Source organism: Scomber scombrus, chromosome 19, assembly GCF_963691925.1.
Source record: "Scomber scombrus chromosome 19, fScoSco1.1, whole genome shotgun sequence".
In the NCBI taxonomy this organism is placed as follows: domain Eukaryota; kingdom Metazoa; phylum Chordata; class Actinopteri; order Scombriformes; family Scombridae; genus Scomber; species Scomber scombrus.
In genome coordinates this window covers 9,538,774-9,556,426 of record NC_084988.1, presented here as the reverse complement: position 1 = coordinate 9,556,426, position 17,653 = coordinate 9,538,774, and the positions used below count along the sequence as shown (strand labels likewise).

Here is a 17,653-nt window from a genome sequence, read left to right as displayed (position 1 = left end):
CAGCTGCAACCAACTTTTATATTGCTGTTTTGAGAAAATAAACTATTCTATTGAACATTAAATTCAGAATTAGATACTTCACGGGCATCTTGGACATTATTTTACTATATATCCAACTTGTCCAGGATTTTTACTCCCAGAATATTTTACAAGCCACCCAACATCAATTTAGTGTCTGATGAATTTTATTATAAACCTCATGGAGTTCTGAAAATGCTAAGTTCTGTAGAGGATCTTAATCAACAAAGCCAAATCTGAGACAACACAAGTTCTTCAGAGGGCTACAGGGATGAAAGATCACTTTAATATTGAAAAAGATGCTTTCATGAAACCTGATATTTTGAAATTTATGTCAAGGAAAAAAAAATCATGTGAAAAACAAATGTTTAATGGGCGATCCCGTAACCATCCAATACCATTACTAAACAAGACAGCATAAACCAAGAACAAGTCATTTTTTTATTGCTTATATACAACAACCGAAAAAAGTACTTTGCACCGATAAGACAAAATTAAAAAGAAACATGGTATTTAAAACATATCCGAGAGCAAACTAAGGTCTTGCCGGCTTCACACAGCGACCGGCTACATACAAACAGGAAAAAGAGAAATGTTTTAAACGACTGTCACAGAAAAAAACCTGCTTATATAAACACCAGTCGGTCAAGCCACGGATACACAAACCAGCCCCGTTTAAGTACCACTGCCAAAACTGGTCGTATTTCCATTCATGCTTGTCACAATAGGCAAAAACTACTTCACAAATTTCAATTAAAGCGAGGTGAAAAGTTAGGGCTGGAGCCAATGAAGAAGTGATCAGTTGTAGACACATATCAGGAATATTGTCCATCTCCACTGAAACAATTATCATGATTCTTCCCTACAAATGTAGTGACGATTTAACCCGCCACAAAATGTTTTTAATCATGCCGCTTCAAAAAATTTGTGTAAGCAATCTTTATTACATTAAAGCAAATTTAAGAGCGCTGTGAGGCCTTTGGAGGAGGTATGCACTTAGGCTGCTTTCTGATTGTATAATTATCTGGGCAAAAAAACATAAAAAGAAACAAGCATCCAAACAATAACACTGAATCTCTCTCTTTGACTCTATTACAGCTCAGTAGTGACCTGTGGAGAAAAAAAAGACAGGATGAGAGATTAAGTTCGTATTTGTGGATAATCTGAACTGTTTAAGTGATAAAATATACATCTAATTCAAACTGTAATCAAGTCAAAATTGTATTCTGTGCTTCTGAACGTTAGAAACATGGTTTAAACATACGTGGTGAGTAGGATCGTGATCGGGATCGAGAGCGGTATCCTCTGCTGTAGTAAGGAGACGGGGATCTGCGTCTGTAGGGTGAAAAGATACAATGAGATGCACCTTTATTGATCCACCTTGGAAGAAATCCAAATTGACAAGCAGTACAGTGGGGGACAAAAAGCAGCAGCATAAAGTGATAAAAATAAATCAAATAAAATGCTTAAACAGTAAATAATCTGTGTAAATAAAACTCAAAAAAAAAATTACACACGGTAAGGACTCAGATTATCAATTGAACATGCATCTTTAAAGTCTGTGTAAAGTAAGAATAAATATGTGTTCTGAGTTTGACATACCACAGAAAAGTGTGTTGTTAACCACCCTGCCAAATTTGAATCATTAAAAAAAACCTGCCAAATATATGAAATTAGGCTTCAAAGCCTAATCCCCAAGGGGATCAATAAAGTTTACATCTATCTATCTATCTATCTATCTATCTATCTATCTAAGTTGTGTAAAATCAGCCTCTGTCTCTGCTCCCAAATGCTGTGGGCGTGTTTGCCGAGTTCGCTGAAACCCCGCCCCCTAAAAAGTGTCACCTGTCAATTAAAATCACCACATCTACCCGAAACATGGACGCTACGTCTGAGAGCTTTCTGCTGCTAACTCAGCTAACTGGCAAACTGTAGACTATAGTAGTAGTAGTGTTAGATGTAGTAACAATAATTCGCCACTAGGCAGGTTAACCACTAAGGAGAGCGGACTTGGGGTCTTATATAGTAGGGGAGGGGCCAAGGTCACGCGGGCATACCACTAAGTCACGGTGTAGCCGTTGTTTGCAGGCTCAGAAAATCAGGAAAAATGAGAGTGAGAAACAGTTTAAAGCTATATCTCCACAATTCACTACTGCATAGTTATCCGCCTTTTCACATGTTTTCTGTAACCATTTTCCAACATGTATAATGTGTTTAGAAGTAAATCAATGAATTGACTTTACACGGATTTAATTTCAGTCATATTTACTTTTGCGCTTTTGAAAAAGTGAATTTCAAAAGTATAAAATAAGTAAAATATTCTTACATGTTTACTAGATTCATTCTAATCAGCAGAAAATGTAATTATTAAAGTATTATCTGCAGTTCTATTGACGGTCAAATAGACTAAAAATGACCTGTATGATCGGTACTCCCGGTCTTCATACCGATCATAGTCACGTTCGTAACCTCTGTCGTAGCCTCTTTCGTAGCCCCTGTCGTAGTCCCTCGAGACACGCCGCGATGAACCGCCGCCGCTAAAAACAGACGCAGGATTCAAGTTAAGCGACACCTCAGAAGAAACCACAGCCTGCTGCTAATGACAAACATCTGCCTGGTGTAGAGACACTCACTATGTGGGTCGTCCCATGTAGATCCCAGGAGTCGGGGTGTGGGCCCGTTTGGTGATAGAGAAATCCACTCGAATCCTGCGTCCGTCGAGCTCCATCCCGTTAGCGCGCTCCTTGGCCTGAAGGAGACACAAACTGTTATCCAAGAAGAAGATGACAGAACTTCTTTTCTGTTTGCTCAGCTTTTTATTAAATCGAAATTTTAGAGTTTACACTGCACAGTAACTTTCTCCTGTTTTTAATCAGTCTTACTCTTTTTATTAGCTTAATTTAAAATGTTTACATTTATTTTTATTTTGCCATGCTTTGCTTTTATATTCTGTCCTGATGCATTTTATGTTTAAATAAAGCACTTTGAATTGCCTTGTTGTTGAAATGTGCTACACTAATAAATTTCTCTTGCATTCTGCACTTCTTCATCCTTTGCTTTGTCCTTTAATGTATAACAAAGACTTCAAACCAATGTCCCTTTTATGTCATGTCACCCTCTTTTCCTCCTTACCTCCTTGGAGTCCTCGTAATTTTCAAAGTAGACGAAAGCGAAACCTCTTGAGCGGCGCGACTGCTGGTCGTACACAATGTTGACGTCAGCCAAAGGGCCGTATTTAGAGAAGACCTCCCTCAGATCCCTCTCGGTGGTGTACAGACTCAGCCCAAACACACCGAGGCAGGTGTTGGGGTCGGGGTTGGCCTGTGGGGGTCAGAGAGGAGGAAGAGTATAAAATGCAGAGCATGTGATCTGCCACAACACTGCTGTAGATCTTTCTTGGTAATAAGCAACAGACATGAGGAGTGTAGCAAATCTGTGAACATTTAAAAAAAAAAATAGGTTAATCATGAAAACATGTACATATTATCTATTGTTTTTTTTTTTTCCTTATCATTAAATGCAAGTGTAAAAACAGTGCAGCTTTTAAGCTTGATTTATGCTTCTCCGTCGGAACGAGGTAGCCTGACGTGCACCTCCAAAAAATCCTAACTACGGCCGGTCCCCCATGTCGAACCGCCGCAGACACATCGGCAAGAGGGTATGTAGTGCTTCTAATATTCATGTGCTTCTAAAGAATAACTCAAGCTTCAGGGTATATATGGTGGGGTGTAACAGCTGAGACAGCAGCAAATATTATGAAATTCACTTTAGTACTTTTCAGTGTTTTACAAGGTTATAATAAAATGTTGCTATATGTTAGTCTTAAACAGGAAACTTTTTTTTAGATTAAACACCCACTCCTAAACTACTAAATTCACATACCCTGAGGTCTATTGGAAAACCCAAACTAAGCATATATTAGAAGCACTACATACCCTGTTGCCGATGTGTCTACGGCGGTTCGACATAGGGGACCGGCTGTGGCTCCTACGCCGGCGGTACTCCCAGCTACGAGATCGGCTCCTGGAGCGGCGTCGGTGGGAGCGGGAGCGAGAGCGCGAATAGTGCCTGCGCGAGCTTCGATGAGAACGGGACCTGCGGAGACAACGCGATCTCATCATGAACCCAATTCTGAATCTGTCATTTACTGGTGTCGCGCTACAGCTTTTTAAAAAAACAACTAATCTTACCTGGATTTGGATTTGGACCTGGATCGAGAACGAGATCTGGACCTGGAACGGCGGGAGCCATCTTTGGAGCGTGCTGGCGAGCGGCTGGTGGATTTCACCGAGCCCCGAGGGGAGGCGCTCCTCGAGCCAGGCCTCGAGTCCTGGACAGACCAAGACACTGAGTTCAAACCCATTCTGCAGACAAGTGTGCGTCAATTAACAAGAATAAAAAAAAGGGCCAGGGGGTGACTGCGTTCACCCTCTACATTCCCCTTTCAGAAGGAATTCACATTTTAGGCATTTAGCAGGTTTGAAAGAAAAGATTTAGGAATTTTCCTTATAAAGAATAGGTCATACATAACAAACAATTAAAGAAGGATTTAAGTAATTTAGCTGAAATGCAGATTAAAAACATAAATAATCTAAAAAGGTGTAAAGGGATTGACCTGATGTATCTGATACAGAGAGGAAAAAAAATCAAGCATGCTTTAGAGAAAGAAACAGGATGAAAGAGTGATAACATAGCAGGCTGTTAGGAAATTACTCATACCCTGGTAAACTTCTGATCTTAACTTCATAACTTCTTTAACTTCATTACTTCAAAACAACCCTTCATTTCTTCTTTCTTCTGTTTGACATTATGACTTCTTTCTCCTCCTCCTCTTCCCCCAATTTATCATCATCTGCCATTTACAACTCTAGTAGTAGTAGTAGTGGGGACAGATCTTGACCGCTTCTTTTCAGCATCTCCAATACATTAGCATGCATCAACACCATCAGCTTCAAACATTAACAACTTCACATCTGAAACGTCTTCCCGCGTTTTTTCTTTCTTCCAACCTCAACCTTAACAAAGAACAAACAAGGGTGATAAGGCATGTTGGTTTCTGTGAAAAACCAAAAAAGGTACAAAAAAAGAAAAAACAACAGCAAAAAACCAGGAAAAACAACATTAGCAGAACATACGTTAACATGTTATTATAGCATGTATGTTATACGTCTTGATTTGGTCCTAAACTAGAAATATAGGGTTAAAGGATGCATTCACAATTTTTCCAAGTCTGTCCTAAAATAATACTCAACTGCCCAAATGAACACTGAAATAAGCTTCTTTCTATAATCACTCCTCCTGATTATACTGACCATTAAAATCAGAGCTTGACAGATATTGACCTTATGACACGTATGTATCAGTGAATATATTGTACAATGTGCCGATATTAAACTTTATATAGGCAGTATATTATGTAAATTAGGGATGCACCGAAATGAAAATTCTTGGCCGAAACTGAAAACCGAAAATGAGGAAACCAAGGCCGAAAACCGAAAGAAATTATTATGCCAATTATTAGTACCATTGCATTTATGGCTATGACTGTGTACTAACCTCACTAAAATCAAGGCATTGCAATTCAAAGAATAAATCAATTACAAAAGTATGAAAATATTTATTTAGCAATGACATTACAACAATGCACAATATAAAATTAAGTTAAAAATAACACTTAGTGTTACACTTGATGGAGGGTTGTGATCGGAATCGGTCTAATAAGCAGCAACACAGAGCTATAAGCACGCTTTACTCTCACACGCGCTGCATTTATAGTCACACAAACACACACACCTTCTACTGTGCTGTGCGCTTCTCTGTCTCTAAGCGGGTTCTCCGCATCCATCGCGGCCCGGATCATTTCTCGTGCACGCTGCTTTAATCCCACATCCTGGTAATGATCTTCATAACGCGGATCAAGTACAGTCGCGATGAAGTGCAGAGGATCCAAATAGATCTCAGTGAAACGTGTGCTCACAGACTCTAAGAGTGTACTACACTTTAGTGCTGCAATTAAAGGAATAACGTCTGCTACAGATGCATCAGAGGAACTGATCTCTTTAGTTAGCTGTTTCGGCCGTGTTGTTTCGGTGATAAAAGTATTTCGGCCGAAAAACGAAAATGCGCTTTTGAGATTTTCGGTGGCCGAATTTTCGGTGCATCCCTAATGTAAATGTGACCTTATTTTTTAAAAATAAGTTTAATATATGCATGTTTTTTTTTATTCTGCTTTTTTTAATTCAATTTTGTTCATTAAAGTTTGTTAAAGTGTAAAATATCACGGCCTCCGTTACATATCTTTGTCACAAGCGTTTTAAATCCACTTTTGAAGGATCATTGCAAAACAATGTGAGTTTATTTATATATAAACTCACATTGTTTTGTGATTGTTTTGATGACATTTTATCTCATCAAATGTGGTTTTCAAACGCTTGTGACAAAGATATGTCATATATGCCAACTTATAATGTAAAATATCATGGCCCCTATTTTATATCTTTGTAAGCATTTTAAAACCACATTTGAGGGATCATTACCAAAAAAAAGTCTTAATCTCTCAAATGTGGTTTTAAAATGCGTGTGACAAAGATATGTAATCTTTGTAAAAGGTGTTATCGGCCATTATATCGATATCAGATTTATTTTACTCCCCAATATTAGTATTGGCAATTCCAAAAATCCAGTATGGGTCAGGCCTTATTAAATATCCCATTAGGCCATGAGAAGATGTGAGTGACAGGGCCTCCTTCATGTGTAAAAATGTATTTAAAAGTTTATCTGAAGCTAAATATGAAGCTCCAAATTAGTCAAAATCTTTCAATATTAGTGCCAAATCCCCTCTTTTTGTTACTATACTTCCACTGCAGCTCAACATGGAAACACAGAGGGAATATGATATGCCTCATAACAGGTTCAGATAAAGCATTTTGGCCCAAAATTACATCAGATTTTGAACTGAAACACATTTAAAGGGGATCTTTTTAATAGCCAGTATGAACATGAGGGAATGATTACAGCAATGAGAACCTCTTTCACTGCTCACATGGACACGTGATTGTTGTTTTAAGACACACTTGAGAAAAAAACACAGCTGTGTGAACCTGTCCTTTAACGCTACCGATACAAAAGTTGAAGGTGACTATCGACTAGCGGTCAATACAGATTAATATTAACCAGTTAGACGATATTTCAACGGCTAACATTAACGCTTTTTGGGACAAATTTAGTGGTAAAAATTAAAGTAGCGTGGTGCAGCCTCGGCCTCATCTCCCAGCTGCTGGGCTGTATCTAAACGGTAACCGTACATATGAGAATTACCCGCGAGATATGTGCGCATAGTTTGACACCGAAAATTATATATATATGACTACTGATATGATAATGTAATGGTTGCGGTCCGGTTAGATTTTAAGCATAAAGATTTGGTTAGAGTTATGGAAAGAGCATTAAAATAAAAATAAAGTGACTCTCGCGAGATCCTTCACAGATCTAGGGTTACCATACAGACTACTGTGCTCTGCAGGCCGCAACTAATGTTACAACCAGCATGAACATTTTAAATATCTTATAAGATTTATTACTCGCAAACACACACAAAACTCTACGGTTAGCCTTATAATAATATGATAATGTCTTAAATCATGTGTGAGGACAAACTTGCTGCCATTACGAGACCTGCAAACGAGACTAACAGCTAAGCTAAGCGAGCTAACGTTAGCAAGCGTATCGTCTTTTACAAAAAAATATTATTCTCTCATTCTACAGCTAATCGCAACTCACCTGCTCCCTGAAATCTTTCTCGTTGTCGCTCATATTAAATAATTAACTAGTCAGCCAATGTGTGTTTAAAAAAAAAAAAACGCCTTAAACTGACTTAAACGACGGGGATTTAGCACAGAGCAGACCGGACCGCTCTGGGCTGCTGTTACCGATGGAAACGTCTGGCAGCTACAGAAGAAGACGCTGTCCTATTCCGGTTTCATCTGTCACAATAAAAGCATGGTCTCAAAATAACTCATAAACATCGACTAAAACTTTTATTTTGACAGAAAAGCAAATAAATGGCGTAACATGTTTAAGAAAAAATAACAATATTAATCAATGTATTGAAAATACAGCAATATTTGAGTAACTGTACATATAACTACTTTTATTCAACAATAATACTTAAGTTTAATTTTGAGGTACTTGAGTATTTCCATTTAATGCTACTTTATATTTCCACTACATTTCAGAGAGATATTCTCCTTTCTACTCCACTACATTTATTTTACAGCTTTATACTTTACTTTAGACACAAAGGATAATATAACAAACTTTTGGAAACAGTGGTTTTCAACCTTTTTTGTCTTTTGCCGTCTTACAAAAAGCAGTGTGTAGTTGGGGTCATATTTCAGATATCTTTGAGTTAACAGCTCCACCAAATAGTGACTTTTCCCTCTAAATTTCTCACAAGGTTTCATTTCAAGAAATGTTGAAATTATCCAATATTTCACCAAAAATCAAAAGTCCAAAAAAGTTCAAAAGCCCAAGTCCAAAACCTTAAAAAGAGAATTGTGCAATATAACATTACTTAATTAACTTAATTAACATTACTTCAGTGGGATTTTTTACATAGCTGTATTGGTCCTTTGACTTCAGTAAAGGATCTGTGTACTTCTTCCACCTCATGACTCTTCATGATTCTCATGGATTCATTAATTGCATTTACCAACTTTGTGTAGAGCTATGAAAGCACATGAGAGCCAGATTTTGAGCCAAAATGTCAGTATTGCATTATGGCAAGCCTTAAGGATATACATCCTTTTTTAAGCTTGGGTAGATGTAATCATTTTGTTACAATGCATGCCTTGAGGAGTGCTTTAATTTATCAGTGAAAAAGAATGAAAGACTGTTGAGTGTAATATACAGTCAGTGCAGGCTATATACATAACCAAATGACCTAACCAAAACCAAAATTGATTTATAGTTATAGCTTCCTAGTTCACATGATGATCCATGTCCTCCTACCAAAGAGGGTTTAAATAATTAAAGTAGCAGCAAACATTTAAGAAAAATGTCACATCATTGCTGTTTAAAATGTGTCATACTGATGTATCTTGAAAAAAGTTGCATTGAGCATTTTTGCAGGTAAAAATAATCTAATCATCCAGCTCTAGACAAACCCCTCTAGCAGCTCTGCACGAGTCATTCATGTGTATAAAATTCAAATTTAGAAAAGGAATACTTTATTACAGGAAAAAAAAAAAATCACATTTTAAAGCATGAACTCAAACATGCATGTGTGTACAGTAGTTTTCTATGCAGTATGCTATACTGTAAGTAAGTGTAATAGCCCTAAATAGCCTCAGTACGTTCATGAAGAAGATTCACAGACCTAACAGCAACTTATGTAACATATCGGGGAAACAACTATTAGTACTCCACTCATGGAGGCAAACACTATACACTACACGCACTCCCAAAACACTTTCTCATTCAGTCAAGTCATAAATAATAGCAAGACAAACATATTACAAGCGCTCAACCGTGCATTATTTTGTCTGGAAGAGGTCTGGAGAGGAGGTATTTTATCTTTCATTGTCTGTATTGATAGATTGAGTTTCAATAGTGTTGCAGTTAGTTGTTGTCCACTCTGTTGATCACAGCGCAGCCAAATTATTTAAATAAGAAAAAGAAACAAAGGGTCAGCAAATTCTGAGACAAGCTCCTCAGAACTGACTTTTACTTATATGTGGCTAAATAATTTGCCAAATTAGACAAAAAGCTGAACTCAGTGTCAAATGCTGAAGGCACTTCAGGCAGTACTGCAAACTAACAATCCAAAGTCAATAAAAAACAAAAAGCCATTCAGTCAGTAGTGCCAAAGCTTGTGTAAAACATACACTTCTTACATCCCAATAATGTAAATTCAATTACAATTCAGAGATTACAAAATGTTAATACGTCCCTGTCAGCAACAGGGACATAATCAAATCTTAAGACTGGTGTTTGATTTCTCCAGACTGTTTTGTTTCAGTCAGTAAAGTCCATTTCTTTGGCCCGTCCTTTTCTTCTTCCTCACTGTGTCGTCATTGTACACAGACGTTGCTCCCGTTGAGAAAGTCTCTGTTGTTAGACGCGTATCAGACAGGAGATTGTTTGTGATTCTTTATAGCAGCTCCTGATTGAGGATTTCCCAAATCATTAACTTCCGGAAGAGAGGCATGTGGCACTGTAGAGGAAGAGGCACGTTTATTTTAAGGTTTTTTTTTTGTGTTTTAAAAAAAAACCTATGTAGAAAAAAAACAGCATTCAGTGAACATACTGTATATACCTGTTTGAAGGTGAGAGGCCTTTCTTTTGCAATATAGTCTGCGTATTTACAGGCAAAAACACCACAGTCGCTGCCATTTCTCTGCTGTGGAATCTCCTGTAAGAAATGCACAGTGTATAGCACATTAATCTCAAAGTGTAAATTAAAATATTTAATTAAATGGTGCATCACTCATCCCACTTTGACTTACGGTGGCCCACATGCTACTAACAGTCCATTTGGCACTGTCAAGCTCTCTGCCTTTCTTTGCTTTGTGCTCCTCCTTAAGGTAGAGTCTAAAAACGAGCATAATAAAGTCACTTTAATTTAAAGAAAAAAAAGAAAAGAAAAAAAAAGGCATTGTATGGAAAACCATTCAAAATGATTAGATAACTGAAGCTGAAGAACTCAGTGAGGACTCACAGTAAAAGACTACAGATGTCATCATGTCTCTGGCCCATCGAGTCGTACGATTTTACTGTCTTTGATTTAAAATCTATAACCTGGAAAAAGACAGAGCGAGAAGACAAAAAGTTAAAATGTAATCGCCTTATAGAATATTCAAATTTACACTGACTCATACTGGATGTAATTAAGATTCTTTGACATCAATCAACAGCAAAACATTTGCAAGAATGACCAACTTAAGGGAGGAATATGACTCGGGAAGAAATGAGGAACATAAACAGTCACTGTTCTCAGTGTTCTGACTCACAGCCATTGCCCAGTGGACGCCCAGATGCAGAGGAACAAGAATAAGATCATAGAGGAAGAGATCGACAGCCTTGGTCCAGCGCTTCACCGCAGCGTGTCCTCCAGTCTGCCCACCTCCTCCTCCACCTCGCAGCTTGGGGAAGAAGAAGGTGCTGAACGAGTAGACTCTTAATCCTGTTGCTTGGCTGGAGCACCGCTCCATCACCAGGGAAAGGTAGAAGTTCATCACCTGGAGGTGTTAAAAAGTAGACATGGTTCACACATTCACAATAAGATGTTAACATCACTAGAAGAACATTGTTTTGTTGCCTTTGTCTTTTAGTGAGAAAACATAGAAAATTCTTTAATAATTTGACTTTAAAGTACTGACACTTTGCATATAGCAGTGATATATTGTATGTGGTTATATACTGGCCCCTCAGTTTTCTGTACAAAGTTCACATGAACTCAACATCACAGTTATATCGACGACATTTTGCTGCGATAATTTGAGAAAGGTCATGCAACAAACTTTTGTTTCCATAGTACCGGGTGCAGTAGCTTCTACCATTGGCAAACACTCACACATCGCATAGAGAAACTATTTGATCGTCAAAAGGGTAACAACACTTCTGCATTTTCTCTGGTTTTGGCAAAAATCTATCAGGAATATTAAGTACAGATAAAGATGCAATCTAATAATCAGTATCAGGGTTTGCTGTTTTCTTGAAGTTCATCTTGTTGTTGAGCTACATACAGTACACTACAGTATGTCCTTGAATATGTATCTATCTAATAAAAAAATAATGTCACAAATCAACATTACAGATATTGATTTCTCCAAGCTGTCTTCTCTTGCTACACCCATACCTCATCATTGAGCCATCCGCCTTCCTGCAGTGTGCCCAGGTCTCTCTGTGTAATGCGTAGTTTGAAAGCGGCACTTAAAACAAGGTTGGGATCACTCTGAGCCAGAGCGCCACTCACCTCCATGGCCATTTCCTACACACACACAGACCAAAAAATACATTCAAGAAAAAAAACTGTATTCATGCCTCCTTTAACATTATAAAACTACATGTAATTGCTGCAAGTTTGAATCTCACCTTGGTGAGTCGAGGTATGTCCTCATCGCTGTGTCTGACGTGGGCGGTGTGTGCGGTGTGTGCAGGGTGTGCAGAGTGTGCGTCCAGCAGGCTGACAGCAGAAGTCTCTCTGTCCACTAAATTTAGGCGAGTAGCTACTTCTGTAGAAAGGTCCAAGTCTGCTGTCGGTTTCTGCTGCGAAACAGGTTACATTACTGTAATTATTAATTTACTTTTCTATCCATAATTATAGCGTAATGACAGGGCTGGGCTTAAAAAGAAGTAGGTTTTTTTTTTTTTTTAATTCTAATTGATCTTCATTCGAATTTCCTAATATGAATTCATAAAATCTTTTAAATCCGAAATGAATACAGATATCTAAAATTGTAGTTTAGATGAAAAGCAGAGAAAGCAGTTACCTGTTCACTCAATAATAACCTAACCCTAACTGTAGAGTCTGTAGAGTCACTGTAGTGACTATGCCCTGTACTTTTAGCACTACTGGAGGCTAATGGATCGGATTTGTCTGATGTGTACGCAGGTTTATTTACATAAACAAATAATAAATAAAAACAGAAAACAGCCCTTTGCTCCTGAGCACAGTCAAAAACTTTTTCCTCACCATCAGCACACACCTGGCTTGATTGGCTTGACCTTTTTATCCGTGCCCAGCCGGCCTTTTACCGTGCTCCCCCTAGTGCTTGGGAGGAGCACTACCACTCAATGAAATCAAATATATGGCTCCTACAGTCACAATATATTGTGTTGACAGCTGTAGTGTGTTCATGTTAAATAAAAAGTACATTATTGTAACTCCTTTGAGGTCAATTCTTAACATACACATACAATACCTACATACATTAATATTTTTTAGTAATACAACCAGGGAGAGAGTTCCTTGTACAGTTTACTGCATTGGTTCTCTGAGAATCTATTTCATATCCAAGCTAAACTGATATTATGACTAAAATATCTCAAATATCGAATCAGCAATCAAACTGAATGGGGATATCGGGAAACAGAGTCAGATCGATTTGGGAAAGCCAAATTGGTACCCAGCTCTATGTAATGAGTCAAGATGTCAGGAGAGAGCGAGAGAAAGAGCTACCTTTGCACATCTCACATGCTGTGTGTCTTCGAAGGCTCCATTGAACGTCTTGCTGAAAGTCAAACCACCCCACCTGCAGAAAAATCATTCAGGTGTTATAATAGATAAAAACACAAATAATTAGAATTCATCAGCATACACACACAAATATACCAACCTGTCTTTAGGTGCTGATGCATTTCTCCATGTAAACACACTCGGGGCAGCTGTGCAACAGAGACAAATATCAGTCCAACATGTTCAATGACAGATTCGTAGGGGCTTGTTTGCTGCAATATTGAATATACTTGTTTGTATTTATATATAAACTTTGAACAAACTGAATCTGTGTTGTGAGAAAATTGATCTGTTTTTTCAAGAAATAGTTTAAAATCAATTAAACCATCACTTAAAACAGCCAAAAGGTGTTAAAATATATATACTTTTACAGATTCCATCAGTTTTATTGGAGGTAAGTAAGGATTATAGGCATTTTACCCGTGTATCCTGTCTTCCTGGGCAACGATTCCAAAGCTTTTCCTGAAGCAGTTGCTTTGTGTTCACTCTGCAACAGTGACTCACTGGAATCAAAAAGAGAAAGGATCGCAGAGGACTGATCAGCTCAATAATGTCGCTCAATTGATTTTCAAAAAATATCTTCACGTATAAAACAGGTTATACTCACTCTTGTGGTTTGGTTTGGTTAAAAGGGAGGGGTTGGCTTTTGCTGTACTTCTCCGTCACCATCTCCAGCAGCCGCCTGTAGTGTTCTTTATCGTTCTGTTTTATGGCCTAAAAGATAAAACCCAAACACATGATGACTGACACAACTACGTGGTGCAAAGCTTTAAAGAATAATAAGAAGTAAATGAGCTAATGTCTTTTTTTTTTTTTACTTTTATTGTGATTTCTACATTTTCAGTGAGTCTAGGTTTCTGCTGCTTAGGCTGATGTGTAATTTCAGTGAGAGAAGATGGCTTTCCTGTATGTTGCAGGCACACTTCATAATTAAGCTTGATACATTGGGAAGAAAATGTTCTAAATCATATTGCACTACTGATATGGGATTATAAAGAGCAGTTGTATAAATACATTCCTTAAGCCAAACGATATTTTACCTCTTCCACAGTAAGACTGGGCTTGTAGCAGCGGTTGTGTCCAAAGCTATTGCAGTTTGGGTCAGGGTTCGGGGTTCCTACCCTCAGAGCCGGCCTGGAGGGCATCAGCTGGAGGGAGCCTCTCCTCTCCCTGTCTTTCCCCCTGTCAGGAAGCGCCGTCCCACTGTATTCAAAGACATAATGAAAATTACAAAGGGAGCTTTGTCAAAAGAATTGAGTGAATAAAGTCAAACTCAAATATCTGGTTACTTGCCTGTATTTCCTCATTAGAGGAGGTGAGGAGCTCTGAAAAGGATTCTTACCCGCCCTTTCATTTACTCCACCCACTGGTTTATCTGTGGAAGAATAAAATCAACACAATGACGAGGAAGGATTAGCATGATAACACCAACAACATACAAAGTAGAGCGTGTGAATGAGACAAAGTGACGATAAAATGAGTCAGCAGATCATTTGGTGGAATAATAGCGGCTCTTACTGACCCATTCTCCACTCAGTGCAGCTCTGCCAGGAGGTGTGGAGCTCATCTATTCCCATCAGAGTGACAGGCTGGATCAACAGAGGAGGTGCAAGTAATTTGAGAGGTAAAAATAAAAATCCGAAGTGGTAAATCAGACAGTCGGAACATCAAGATGAACTTACAGTAACACTGTATGTGGCATCAGGTTTTGCCTCTCCAGTCACATTCAATTTTACATTTGGGAGTCTGACCAAATAAAATACAACTAATACTAATTATCTAATCATCAACTAATAATCTATATTTGGTGTCTTGCCTCACAAATAACTTTTAAAATTGTCAGGGTTGTTTTACATTGGCTAATTGACAATTTCCACATCTGTTTTCATAGGTTAGTTTTAGTATATAATTTATGGGTCTGATGGAGTCGGAGCACTAACCTGTGTCTCTTCATATTGTCTGTGCTTCTCACAGCTGGGCGTCAGTCGATTCCGCAACCTGAGCAGACGCGCTACACCGGCCACAGTCTTCTTCACAAAACTTATAACTACATCTGACACACAGGAGACCACATTTAAACACCATCATCATTATATTCATTTGTGGGAGATTTTTGGAATTAAAAATCAATCTTTTAAAAAAAAAGGTTTTATCTTTGGTTGACAAACCCCGTCTCCGTCTTTTCACTGCCACCTGTTCACTCTGACCAAAGCTGTCTGCAACATCAACACTGTGACGGAAAAAACAACAAAACAAGATTTGAGATAGGTGATACAAACAGTATTAAATGTCAGTATTCTTAACTCAATGCTGTAAAAACAACAATGTGACGATATGTTTGGTTTACTGTTAATTTACAGCCGGCTAAAACTAGTACAGTCGAATACATGAAGGTAATAATACCCAGTTCTTGTTGATGTTGTACATAAACTTCTGATTCAGTCATTTTGGAGGCAATAGTTTCTAATGTTGCTGAGTGAGGTGTTTTAGTGGTCTGTAAATTTAGTCTAACCTCACTTTTATAAACACTGCTCAGTATCAGTTTCGATATCAACATTTCGATACTACTTGGTATCGATTTATTTCGGTCGGTCAATAAACAGTATTGAAGTGTATACAGGAAACAAACATAGTCACACAAGGAGGAGAGAAAGAAGATGCAATAAAAAAAACACAAAAGAATGTAATTAAGTTGAGGATTTGTGTCTTGTGTATGCAGATAGCAGCATTAAATACAATAATTATAATCAACAGAAACAGTTTTAACAAAAACTGAACATTATATTCTTCATGGAGGCAGAAATACAACACAGCTGTTCTATTAGACGGCATTAGTATCAACTAGGTGTACATAATAACCTGAAAGATTATGATAATATATGTAATTTATCTGAGCTGACTATTAGTGCCTTAACAATATTAGCAAACTGGTGTTAAAGGACAGGTTCACAACTTCTCAAGTCTGTCTTAAAACAACAGTCAGGTGTCCGAATGAACAGTGAAATAGGTTTTTTATTTGCACTTTTAATGTAAGTGATAAGGGACAAAATCCACAAGCCTCCTTCTGTGCAAAAATGTATTTTAAAGTTAATCTGAAGCTAATATGAATGATCAGTTGTCCAGATGACTCAAATCAAGTTGATATCTTTCAATGTTACAGTCTTTTTAGTGTCATAGTCCCTCTTTTAATTACTATACTTTCACGGCAGCTCAAAGGGAAACACAGAGGGAATTTGATGCTAAAAATACTGTAAATGTGGCAGATAACCACTTGATATGACTAAGTCAGACTGCTGAAGCCTCATATAAACTTCACATGAACTTTTTAATGCATTTTTGCACAAAATTACTGTGTGGACACACTGTGGATTTTGGCCCCATCACTTGGCACATTTGAAGGGGATCTTTTAATATCCAGCATGGACAGGAGGAATGATTACAGCAAAGAAAACCTCTGTGTTCATATGGGCACCTGACTATTGTTTTAAGACACAGTTCATAAAAAAAAACAAAAAAACAGTGAACCTGTCCTTTAATCTAAAACACAGACGATAAGTGTGGACTTTAAATTTTAAGGTGAGCTCAGGAGATTTGAGTATTTGATTGCAATGCAGCCTTGTGTGGCAAAATGAGCATTTAAGCAAGCTCGCACCAATATTAAGATAAACAATAGAGGATATTTAAGATAAAATAAGATCAGTCTTTATTTCAGATAACTAGTTTTAATGTTATTTGGCTTTATTAGAAATACTTTTAATCTCCAACCATTGATTTCCTGGTGACCAAACCAGACGAGTATGATGGTAAAGACACGAAGCATCATTGGAAACACATACGTGTATATTTTTACAGAAACTAGCCGTCATATTGAGCCACTAACCTCTGGTAGTTTCTTTTAGCCGGTCTGCTGCTGCTCTCCTCCGGCAGTACCTTCGCTTCAGGTACCGTGGGTATGTCCTCGCTAATGTTACCTTTCCCGGGCCACTCGGTGGGCTTTTGCCCCGTCACGGGCTCAAACAGCGAGGATATTCCGTCAACTATCCATCCATACATCCCAGACAAATACGAGAATATTGTAACGAGGTCTTCTACACGGGCCAGGACGATTTCACCGCATATACGGCGTCAGACGACGGATCTACGACACACAGCCTGCCGCTATCTTAGCTTAGCGTTAGCACCACTGATTGCGTTGCTGGCCAAGTCTTTTCTTTTTTTTCCTAGGATGGCGAAATCGTGACCCGCCCATCCCTGTCTCTGATTGGTTGGTTAGGTTTTGGAATGCGGTTTGGGATTGGCTAGAATTAGGGTAAGAACGTCAGGATAGCCAATCAGGAGCAGAATAGGGCGTGTCATGACGTTGCCATCCTAGGGGGGAAAAGTGTGGCGCGCTGCTAT

The 17,653-nt window shown here is 38.2% G+C and overlaps 2 protein-coding genes across 9 annotated transcripts; both read right to left on the bottom strand.

Annotated features, from left to right (window-relative positions):
- Nucleotides 1-445: 445 nt before the first annotated feature.
- On the bottom strand, nt 446-7,936 carry tra2b (transformer 2 beta homolog). 6 transcript variants are annotated; one of them, XM_062440076.1, is made up of 8 exons: nt 4,738-7,936; nt 4,209-4,382; nt 3,954-4,113; nt 3,151-3,339; nt 2,652-2,767; nt 2,436-2,555; nt 1,283-1,353; nt 446-1,128 (listed from the first exon to the last, which is right to left on the bottom strand). In XM_062440076.1, the coding sequence occupies exons 2-8, from the start codon at nt 4,379-4,381 to the stop codon at nt 1,118-1,120; spliced, it is 840 nt and encodes a 279-aa protein (XP_062296060.1). In that variant the 5' UTR covers nt 4,382; nt 4,738-7,936; the 3' UTR covers nt 446-1,117. The 6 variants fall into 6 exon arrangements, with proteins under 6 accessions (XP_062296060.1, XP_062296061.1, XP_062296059.1 ...); XM_062440077.1 differs by having other exon boundaries at nt 4,209-4,348; nt 4,786-7,936; XM_062440075.1 differs by having other exon boundaries at nt 4,209-5,033; nt 7,798-7,936.
- Nucleotides 7,937-9,119: 1,183 nt separating this feature from the next.
- Nucleotides 9,120-17,436, bottom strand: senp2 (SUMO specific peptidase 2). 3 transcript variants are annotated; one of them, XM_062440223.1, is made up of 17 exons: nt 17,136-17,436; nt 15,424-15,485; nt 15,196-15,308; nt 14,778-14,844; nt 14,549-14,630; nt 14,296-14,458; nt 13,863-13,969; nt 13,676-13,758; nt 13,356-13,404; nt 13,199-13,271; nt 12,112-12,285; nt 11,876-12,007; nt 11,028-11,255; nt 10,736-10,815; nt 10,524-10,608; nt 10,334-10,429; nt 9,120-10,231 (listed from the first exon to the last, which is right to left on the bottom strand). In XM_062440223.1, exons 1-17 carry the CDS (start codon nt 17,306-17,308, stop codon nt 10,169-10,171), a joined length of 1,830 nt encoding a protein of 609 aa, XP_062296207.1. In that variant the 5' UTR covers nt 17,309-17,436; the 3' UTR covers nt 9,120-10,168. The 3 variants fall into 3 exon arrangements, with proteins under 3 accessions (XP_062296207.1, XP_062296209.1, XP_062296208.1); XM_062440225.1 differs by having other exon boundaries at nt 10,334-10,426; XM_062440224.1 differs by having other exon boundaries at nt 12,112-12,282.
- Between the last annotated feature and the right edge of the window lie 217 nt (nt 17,437-17,653).

Bases quoted from the DNA above. Each gene is read 5' to 3' on its own strand.
- tra2b (XM_062440076.1), bottom strand. From the start codon at position 4,381: ATGGGTTTGAACTCAGTGTCTTGGTCTGTCCAGGACTCGAGGCCTGGC. The intron at 4,114-4,208 runs GTAAGATTAGTT...TTGTCTCCGCAG, and splicing joins AGGTCCAAATCCAAATCCAG to GTCCCGTTCTCATCGAAGCT. The intron at 3,340-3,953 runs GTATGTAGTGCT...TGACCCCCACAG, and splicing joins GTAGACACATCGGCAACAGG to GCCAACCCCGACCCCAACAC.
- senp2 (XM_062440223.1), bottom strand. From the start codon at position 17,308: ATGTATGGATGGATAGTTGACGGAATATCCTCGCTGTTTGAGCCCGTG. The intron at 15,486-17,135 runs GTTAGTGGCTCA...TTTCCGTCACAG, and splicing joins GCTAAAAGAAACTACCAGAG to TGTTGATGTTGCAGACAGCT. The intron at 13,759-13,862 runs GTGAGTATAACC...TTTTGATTCCAG, and splicing joins AACCAAACCAAACCACAAGA to TGAGTCACTGTTGCAGAGTG.